Source organism: Rhamphochromis longiceps, linkage group LG14, assembly GCF_057381845.1.
Source record: "Rhamphochromis longiceps isolate RC_006_pf linkage group LG14, R_longiceps_female_GT1.1, whole genome shotgun sequence".
NCBI lineage: Eukaryota > Metazoa > Chordata > Actinopteri > Cichliformes > Cichlidae > Rhamphochromis > Rhamphochromis longiceps.
Genome location: NC_140570.1, coordinates 33,928,056 through 33,938,471, shown reverse-complemented (window position 1 = coordinate 33,938,471; position 10,416 = coordinate 33,928,056). Strand labels below are relative to the sequence as shown.

General features: G+C 38.2%; 1 protein-coding gene across 1 annotated transcript; it reads left to right on the top strand.

Moving 5' to 3' along the window:
* Nucleotides 1–1,733: 1,733 nt before the first annotated feature.
* On the top strand, nucleotides 1,734–9,954 carry rcbtb2 (regulator of chromosome condensation (RCC1) and BTB (POZ) domain containing protein 2). Its single transcript, XM_085380438.1, has 12 exons — nucleotides 1,734–1,953; nucleotides 2,901–3,035; nucleotides 3,696–3,846; nucleotides 4,631–4,797; nucleotides 4,877–5,035; nucleotides 5,383–5,490; nucleotides 5,597–5,739; nucleotides 5,996–6,186; nucleotides 7,626–7,752; nucleotides 9,266–9,405; nucleotides 9,513–9,643; nucleotides 9,756–9,954. The coding sequence occupies exons 2-12, from the start codon at nucleotides 2,910–2,912 to the stop codon at nucleotides 9,894–9,896; spliced, it is 1,584 nt and encodes a 527-aa protein (XP_085236564.1). The 5' UTR covers nucleotides 1,734–1,953; nucleotides 2,901–2,909; the 3' UTR covers nucleotides 9,897–9,954.
* The last annotated feature ends 462 nt before the right edge of the window (nucleotides 9,955–10,416 follow it).

The window sequence follows — 10,416 nt, the reverse complement described above, 5'->3', positions numbered from 1 at the left end:
CTTCATTCATGTGCCTTCCAAATTTGATTTAATTAAAAAGTATCTATCTATCTGAAATCTTCTTTCATGTGCTAGTCCCTTCTGCATATTAAGTCTCAGACAGACAATTGCACAAACATCACAGACAATGTATCATACACAACCTAATGTAGCTACCTACATACGAAACTTCACTATGCTATATATCATATGCATATAGATGTTGTTGAAACAATGTACACACTCACCGTTCTTGCATAGGCGGTCTTTAAATCTTTGGCAAAAACATGTGCTATCCCATCCACTGATATACACCAAGATGGTTATCAATGACTCCACCTGCTGGACTTAATAAAGGAATGCCCCATTGTGTCTGCTATAGTTCTCAATGAAATATGCAGTGGAGAGTCATCTCTTTCCAAAAATTTATTTGACTCTTTAAGACAGACTGATTATGCAGTAATCAGTGAAATATGCAGATTATAGTTGTGTCATTGCAGGGACTGAACCAGTGAACAGCGAACACATCACATATTTTATTTTACACCGTGCATTTATTTTATGTATTTATTTTTTTTAATGTAATAACATAAGACATGTAACTTGGGATGCAGTGTTACGATTTCAGAAATGCACATAGACTTGTTGTTCAAATCTGTACTCAACAAGCTCACACTCAGCAAAGTTATATGCAAACACCTGCACACACTCGAAGATGAAGGGGCATATATTTTAAGACTTGAGAAGAAGTGCATGATGAAAAAGCAACATCAAGGACTGCAGCAGAACACAAAATATAATACAAAGTAATGAGAAACATAATGAGGAAGTAAATGTAAGCGGACAATGAAGAGGGAGCAAATTTACAAGGGCATCATTATGCAGTTGGACATCGTTTCTGGAGGCAGTAATTCTAAAGCAGTGGTTTTCAGCTCCCCGAGGACTTCTTGTTTTAGGTGCTCTCTTGTCTGATTCAAATGATCTGTTTTTGTTTTTTTTTTTGTTTGTTTTTCAGGCAGCTGCAGCATTTAATACTCATTTTATCAATTGAATCACATTTTTGGAGTGGAGATTGGAGGTCCTTATGAGAACCTTTGTGTTTTGAGAGTACAGAGTGATGGGATAATAAAATAATTCAAACCACGCAATAACATGAGCTTGTACTAACTTAAACAAAATGCACCTTTCATGGGTCAAAAGACCGTGATTGGTCAGTTAGGGTCAAATATGTGATGTGTGTGGGCAAGCAAGTGTGTGTATTTGTGTGTGTGTCAGGAGTCAGGTGTCATTCTGTTTACATTCTACTGTTTTAACTTAAAGGAGATTAGCTCTCCATTGATACTGAAACTGTGCCTGTAGTTGTAATGGTACAGGACGACTCAGCCAGAAATGTATCACCCACATCTGTTTCACACCAGCAATTGTTTCCTAAAGTTCCACACAAAATTGATATTGGTATATCAACAACTCCTGAAAAGTAGGGTGAAATATTTTTTTTTCTTAAATAAATAAATAAATACAATGTATGCCACAGATGTTTAAACAACATGCAAAAATATTCTCCATTAAACTTATAACCCATGTGAGTCTTGGGTCGTTATGGTCTATTGACCAGTAATGTAACTTCACAAATAAAAGACTATTGGATTTATTTAATCTTGCATAATAGATGTCACTAATTACTGTATAATACCAATTTAACCTTGAAGCTCCCAGGTCCGATTTTCAGTAAACGCACCAAGTGACTACAGGAAGTGTGGTGTTGTGTGTGTATGTTTTTCAGGCGGTGGTGTAGCGATTAAAGCTAGCTACAACAAAGTGCAACCATAGGAGCTAACGTGAAGCTAGACCTACACCAGTTTGTCGGCATGACGTCCCCGGCAAAGTTATTTGAAAAATATGTTGGGTGACATGTTTTAGTATCTTTTTTTTTAAATCAGAAAACGACCTCGCGGACTAAGCACTAGCTAGAAGGTAACGTCAACACTTGGAAGTACCAGCAACAACACCGCTCTTTACGCTAATTAGCTTGATAGTTTTTGTGGGATAATTTCAGGTTGTAGTTTCATTGCTGACAGTTTATATATCAAAACCAACACACTTAGTTTTGCGGTGCTTGTTTGTGTTGTCTTCGGTATCTGCTAATTTGACGTATGGGACATCTTACCAGCAGCAACAGCAGCTGGTGGTCATGGTGGTGTATGTGTGTGTTTAAGGAGGTGTTGTCTGGGTTCATGCAAAGTGCAACTTCATATTTCTGCAAGGCAATGCAACAGCACTGTAAATTTGTCAGACGCGGCAATAAAAACAGGTTTTTGTGTTTGTTTGTTTTTGTGAATAAAAACTGAGCTGAAATATATTGTTAGCAATACAAGATAATTATCTTTTATAGGCGTTACAAATAATGATACACAGAAGATCAGACGAGTAGGTTTTACTGTTGATTGCAGTTTTCCATTTAACACACAGCCATAGACAGCTGTGTGGTTTGATAATAGAGAGTAATGGTGCAATCATTGAAACCGTTATATTTGAAATATTATGTTAGACTTTAGAGATGACATAATTTTGACTTTACTTTCTGTGGTAGTAAAGGTCACAGAACAGATGTACACGTTTTAATCTGTCTGCCCATCTAAATCTGAATGCTGCTGGTCACTCAAGAGGGATGATAAAGGTGGAAATTTAATAATCTTTTCTTTAACATATATGTATGCATTCCATGATACAGGGCAGAAAGTTCCTATTATCCAGTTTAATAACCATTTGAATACAATTAAACAACCAGACCATCAAAGTATTTAACATGAAAACATACTCCTGCTTTTATCTGTGTTTTTCAGTTTATCTAATCAACCTTTCCTTTATTCCATAGTGAGTTAGATTCATATGCTTCTCCATGTTTTTTCTTTTTTTCACAGCTGAGTAGTATGCTGGACGTGGGAAAGTGGCCAGTGTTTGCACTTCTTCCTCCTGAGGAACTCCGGCTTATCCGGCAGGCTTGTGTATTTGGCAGTGCTGCAAATGAAGCCCTCTATGTCACAGTTAATGATGAGGTAACATTTGGAGTTTAAGCAAGGTTGCCTTCTTGTTCTTCTTTACGTGAAGCTGTCCTGAAGCACGCATAGAAGTCATTCATTTCTCTGTATTGATTTTTGAGTAGTTCTTGTTTTGAAGTGGATATAAAAATGCTCCAGGCCTTCTTGCTCTCTGCTTGATATGAGGTGCAGTTACAGGCACAGGGATAAGCAGATGGAATGAGGCTATCTTTAGCCATATGAGCTTAATGCCTGAGCCTTTGGAAAGGTGCAGTGCATGCCTAATCTTTCCACCCTTGCTTATTTGTTTGATGTTATGGAACAGCCAACTGTACCGTTAAATTGTATTTTGGTGGATTTCACTTTAAATTATGCCGTACATCACATTCAGCAGTCCCAGCATGAGCATGCTTGCTGCCGTTTTTTTTTTTTTTTCAGTCATAATTTTAGAAAGACAGTGTCTCAAATTATTATAGCCTGGTTTCAAGTGTAGTTAGTTAGTTTGTTTTAGTGTACCGGTGATCATAATTTGCAATTTGCCATCTTAGACAGATTAGATTAAGACAACTTCACCATTTTGTGATATAAAAAAAAATGCACAATAAATATGATCGAGTAATTCTTATTTGTAAATGTATATATTTAAAAAAAGACATTTTTAATGTTTTTTCTTTGCAGGTCTTTGCTTTAGGGACTAACTGTAGCGGCTGTTTAGGGCTTGGAGATCTTCAAAGCACTATTGAGCCACGCAGGATTGATGTCTTGTGTGGAAAGAAGATTGTGTCTCTAAGCTATGGAACGGGGCCACATGTGGTTATCGCCACTGCAGGTAATGTAGCTCCAAAACCTTTTTTTCTGTGTGTGTCACCAAGGAGAAATGTCTTCAGGAGGCAGAGGAATAAGATCACAAGCAAATGAGTCCAAACATGCAAAATGCATATTTTATTTGATATTTTATTTTTATTTTGTGCCACCATTGGCTTCATATTGTATCTAGTTTTTTAAGTGTGATTCTTTTTGGTCAAAGTGGACTTCTTGGCCAAGAGATGTGGTTGCATGCATACTTAAATTACGATTAAAAAATGCATTCAAACTGTTAAATTTCAAATACACATTCAATTTTCACTCATTCCTGTTTGGAATATTAAATTAAAATGTCTGAGAGTTGCTTTCAATGTGATTATTGCATGCTTATTTATTTGGATAATTGATTGCACCTTTAACTTTGATTAAAGCAACATAAAGGTATCTGTTTTCCTGTAATATGTGGTAATGATTAACTAACTCCACATCATCTGAGGGAGGCCAGTCAGTTTGAGGTTTTTTTTTGTTTTTTTATTTACATGTGGAAAAATCTTTGCTCAATCTGCATTTACAGTAAAAGAAGTTGCAAAAAAGTTAATTATGGATATGTTCTCGTGTACTTCATTTATACTGAGTCAATGCAACACTAAACTAAGTGAATCAAGGCATTTAATCGATATCTGTGATGTCTGATAAAAGTATGGCTGCTTAACTTGCAGTATATCATGTGAAATAGACTGCTTCTTATCTTTTAATGAAATATTAACTTCTGTGACAACATCAATAAACTTGCACTTGTTGCTGTGTAGATGGAGAAGTGTATGCCTGGGGCCACAATGGCTACAGCCAACTCGGAAATGGCACCACCAACCACGGGCTGACCCCTGCCCTGGTGTCCACTAATCTCCTCAGCAAGAGAGTGACAGAAGTGGCCTGTGGCTCCCACCACACTATTGCCCTCACAACTGATGGAGAGGTAAATTTTCCTCTACTTGCTTTGTTTCTGTTTAATCTGAGAATTTTTCTGGGTGGTGAGCATTCATCTTTGTGTTCAGGTGTACGCGTGGGGTTACAACAACTCTGGACAAGTTGGTTCAGGTTCTACTGCCAACCAGCCGACACCGCGTCGGGTCAGCAGCTGCCTGCAAAACAAGATTGTGGTAAACATAGCCTGTGGACAGCTCTGCTCTATGGCTGTACTGGACAACGGAGAGGTAACTGGTCACACCCATCTATACATGTTAACCATGATGAAGCAGAGAAAAACAAATTGGATTTCTAACAGTGTCTGAAATGAATTTGTGTTTACGCTCGATCTGAATGATGACAGCTTGAAGAACGGTCCTGGAGTGTGAGTGGAGACAGTATAGTTTAAAAAAATTAACGTTCAGTCTCTGTCAGAAGATCTAAAATAGTATTGCATTTGTTTTTACACACAAAATCAGAATCTGAATTTCAGATTTAATTTAACAAAAAACCCAAGAATAAAAGTACTGTGATGTTCCGCACACTTATTGATAACGAGGTATGTGCATATCCCAAAATCGTCCATTGTTTCCAGATCTATGGTTGGGGCTATAATTGCAATGGACAGCTAGGTTTGGGCAATAATGGAAACCAGCAGACACCATGCCGAATCGCTGCCCTCCAGGGTGTAAACATTGTACAGGTAAGAGCTTAAAGAGGGATAAATCTAACAAAATATTGTTTTTGATTACTTATTTCTGTTTGCATGCATCTTAAATACCCTCTTTTTTCTTTTTTTCCAAACACAGGTCGCTTGTGGATATGCACACACGTTGGCACTGACAGATGAGGGATTTGTTTATGCTTGGGGTGCCAACTCATACGGGCAGTTGGGAACAGGCAATAAGAGTAACCAAGCGCTCCCCACTCCTATAAACACAGACAAGGAGAGGTTAGTACTTTGTTACTTTGTTCCCATTGTAAATTACCAGCAGTACTTTGCTACCATAATAGGTCACAGATCCCTAGAATAACCAAACGTCTCAAACTCGTACAAATTCTTACACTTGTGGTTTTATGCTACGGAGTAGTAAGGGACTGATTGTTGACTGTAAAAGAACTTTATTAGAGAAATGTTCACTTTTCATATGGGCCTTTTTCTGTCTTAAGTTCAAATGTATATCTAGATTTGTGATTTTTCTCGGTAGGATAGTCGAAGTGGCTGCATGTCACACCAGTCACACGTCAGCAGCCAAGACACAGAGTGGACAAGTTCTGATGTGGGGTCAGTGTCGAGGTCAGGCTGTAGCCAGTCCCCATCTCGCACATTTCAGCAGCACTGATGATGTGTTCGCTTGCTTTGCCACACCGGCAGTCACGTGGCACCTCCTCTCAGTAGGTAAGAGTTTTATAGGACCATACATTTTTAAGTTATTTGACGAACACGCAGAAATTCACAGTGAAATACTTATATGCCTATCCAGCTGTATATAATTTTTTTTATCATTAGAATGTCACCCAACATGATTGCCTAACAGTAAAAGTTACTCCCCGTTATTTTTGTGGGAAGGGTGGTCTTAATGGCATCCATCTCTGTCGCCCATTTCAGCTGTTTCCTTGTGGGGTCAACTATTAGCTCCTTGGTCTTACAAACTTGCAGCTGAAGGTTTTTCTCCCTACACCAGTCACTTAGGTGGTTGATCTCTAACCGTCAAGCAGAGTCACTGTTTCGAGATCAAGTCCGCTACTGCTCTTTCGTCAGCGAAATTGGTGATTTGATTTTGATTTTGATTTATTGATTAGCATTCAAATTCAAATCTCAGTGAAAACAGTGAAAAAAACAAACAAACAAACAGTGAAAACAGAACAAAAATCTACCATAAAGAAAGAAAGCATGAGACAAGGCTAATCAAAAGGTATTGGCTGAAGCATTTGCTTATTACGCCAACCCTTTTCACAAAATATCTTTTTGTATGCAGCTCCTGTACACAGGGCTTGAAGAAAATAATAAAACAAAGCAAAAACCAACCAAACAAACAAAAAAAAAAAAAAAAAAAATTATGGGAACTTGACGAAGTGGCCACACAGTCGTAGGTGTAGAGGAAGTACAGGAAAGGAGGAAGCAGATGAGACTTTGTGGTTTACATGTACCACCTGTGGTTTGCCAGTCAGGAAATTAAGGATCCACTTGCACTGAGAGAAGTGCAGGCCAAGGTCACATAGTTTAATAGCCAGCCTGGAGAGTATTTGTAAAATTGAAAAAGAATCCCAAAAGTCAAACTTTTACAATAATTGAAGGATTTTTTTTATTACATTTTTGACACTGACATTTACTTGTGTGTCTGGTTAGAGATAATTATGCAGTAGGCATTTATCAGTGTACCATAGGTACACATTCCTGCAAGTGGTCTGAGAAATAAACAGGAAACTCTGTTTGCACTTCATTTGCGACAAATGTTTATACAAACTCAACACAAACTGAAGAGCATTAACCTGTAACTGTGATAGCTTCATTTTTTTCTTTACACTCCAGTTAGGAAAGCTAATGTGATGAGCTAAATTTAAATATTGACTTAGCATTTAGGTGGACATTTTTTTAATGTTGGTAATATTTTATTGTCACCTGTGGCCTTAAAGAAATATATTTTCATTCCCTATATATAAATACCTCATAGAACTGTCTTTTGAACTGAAATGTAAAGAGAAGTTGTTTAAATGTATGCTTAGCAAATTTATGTTTATTTTTAAGAGCAAAAAACCCCCAAGACCAAATGCTTGTATTTAACAAAAAATAAAATAAATAGTAATAATAATTTTATGTTGGTTTTTTTTTGCCAGATGGTGATGATTACCTCACAGTTGCCCAGTCTTTGAAGAAGGAGTTTGACAGTCCAGATATTTCTGATCTGAAGTTCTTGGTTGATGGGAAGTGCATCCATGTTCACAAAGCTCTGCTAAAAATCAGGTACAGAAAACAAGAACATTCAGAGTCCTTTAGGTGATTCTTTTTTCTTTTTTTTTTAAAAAGGACAATGTAGACTCATTAACCATGGAAGTCTGGAAAAGCTAATCCAGTCTTGTGGCATTTTGAGCAGCTGGTGTGTGACTGGAAGGGTGTAACATGCAGTGTATCGTTATCTTTGAGTGCACATAATGATCTGTGGAATGGAGACAATGTCTGCAGCTCTTCCTTTCTATTGTTGGGCCACCACACTCTGACTGTTTAAAAAAATTATATATATGAATGCACACTTTGCTTCTCTAACCTCTACTTTCAGCTTGGTCACATGGGTGTATTTTTTAAAATCCAGACAACCAATTTAGTCACTGCAGCAAAAACAATGAGCCATCTTTGTGTGTAAATATATATAACAAACACTTAATTTGTGCTGGTTTCCCTATATTTAAACTTCATATGCTAAACAGTTTCCTTATCTTCCTGTTAAACTCACGGGGTAGCAAAGACAAGCCTATTGTTTCCCGTGTTTCTTTTTATAACCACACTTGAACACAGAGTATCTGCATTCCAGTCCCTTGCTCTTTTGCACCGTCAGTAGGAAGGAGCCAGACTGTCTGCAGCTTTAACCTTAGTCCACTTGCTCACACGAATATGCAACAGTGGAAACTGTCTGCTTGCGCAAGATCACATGCAAATTATATGTTTAAGATGCATCAGAGAGTGAAGATTCAGTTGTTTTTTCAACCGTGTCCTGAGAAGCAATGGTAGAGGCACTGTTTTGAGCCATCAGAGATTTGCAGTGTGGAGAAAATTGAAGCAAAAAAACAAATAAAAAGATAAATGGTAATTAGTGGTAATTAATGCAGGCGCTTATAAGGAATAAAAGGTATTGCACTTGGCCTGTATTAGTAGGCATAGTCAAAAAGAATCTGTTAAAAAAAAAAACAACAACACAAAAAAACACAACAATTTTTCTTCTATTCTTCTATCCATCTACCCTTGTGGTTGTTTTTAACTGGTGGGTATTTAGATTAGATGCTGTTGAACACTAACAGGCATGGTATAGTCTCTGAATTCTAGGCTCCATGCTGGTAACCACATGCCTACCAATTCTGTGACCATGTGGACTCACCCGCTAAGACATTAACTTGCAATGCACTAAACATACATGTACCCTTCTAGCAGAATTCAAGGAACTATCAATAAGTAATTTCAACAGCAGAGTATAACTGCCACTACAACAGAAAACATGTTTTCATTGTAATGTATGATGGTATAAATTATTGGAAGTTGAAGCTGCTTTTTCTAGTTCAGTATGAAAATTGTGGATTTTTTTTTAAACCTCCTTTTTTTTTAAGTTTCTTGCTAATTTCCTTTTTTTCATTTGGTAATGCAATTTCCTGTTGGCATAAGACTATATTTTGTCACCTGCACATGATAAAGTGTGATTGCCCATTAATTAAGTTAGTTTGAGTTAAACGTGCTTTTGTCACAAGTCTTCTGCTGTCTTTCTCGATAGGTGTGAGCATTTCCGAACACTGCTGAATGAATCTGACCAGGATGCTATAGAAATTCATCAGTTCTCATACTTGGTGTACAGAGCCTTCTTGGAGTATCTCTACACTGACACTATAAACCTGCCACCAGAGGACGCTATTGGTAAGGATAGACATGGATCACAGTTCTTTACAGCCCAGGAAATGCTGCAACAAGTCAGTGCAGAATCTCGAACACAATCACGTGTGTTTTTGTTTTTGTGTGTGCAGGGTTGCTTGACTTGGCCACATTCTACCGAGAAACAAGACTGAAGAGGCTGTGCCAGGAAACGATCAAGAGAGGCATTTCTGAAGAAAACGCCATCACTCTGCTCTCTGCTGCTGTCAAGTATGAGGCGCGGGTAAGCTTATAGCCCCTGATACATAGTCAAAGCACCATGTTGGTGGAGGCGTGCACAGTAGCTAGTCAGTTATACTCCTCAGCACTGACCAGACAGCCCTCTTCATTTTTAGGACCTGGAGGAATTCTGCTTCAAGTTTTGTGTCAACCACCTAACGGCTGTCACGCAGACCCAGGCCTTTGCCGACATGGATCACGACCTGCTCAAGAACTTCATTAGTAAAGCCAGTCGCTACGGGGCCTTCAAAAACTGACTACTGGGCCCCTGTTGTGATGTATTCAGCACATTAAAGTTTAATCTCAGTGACGAGAGTCCATTCTAGACCAAAGTAAACACCCAGCAGATCAGCGCCTCAAACACGTGGCACTAAGGATGTAAATACCTGAGAGGTAAATGGTTTAAGGCCCCACTCACCAAGTGATTCTTCTTTGTTACCTTTCTGAAGCTAGCCCAAACACGGTGCTTGGTTGGAACATAGATACAGGTTTATGCCACTAGTCCTGTAACAAGCACACAATGCTGAGGCTGAATAAAAGGATGTGCCACACTGGTCAAGGTTTACCAAGACAGCCAGTACGTGGACATGTCACAGTAATCAGCTTGGACTGGATACCTGAAAATGCTGAACATACTAAACGTAATCTGTTGTGATAGAATTGTTTGATTTGGTATTTGAATCGTTTTTATCATGCTGCCCTTTTAACAGTTCCTAATGCAATCAGTATGTCGTAAGTTATCTGCGGTCAGCATAGACAGGATCTAAAAATTTACCA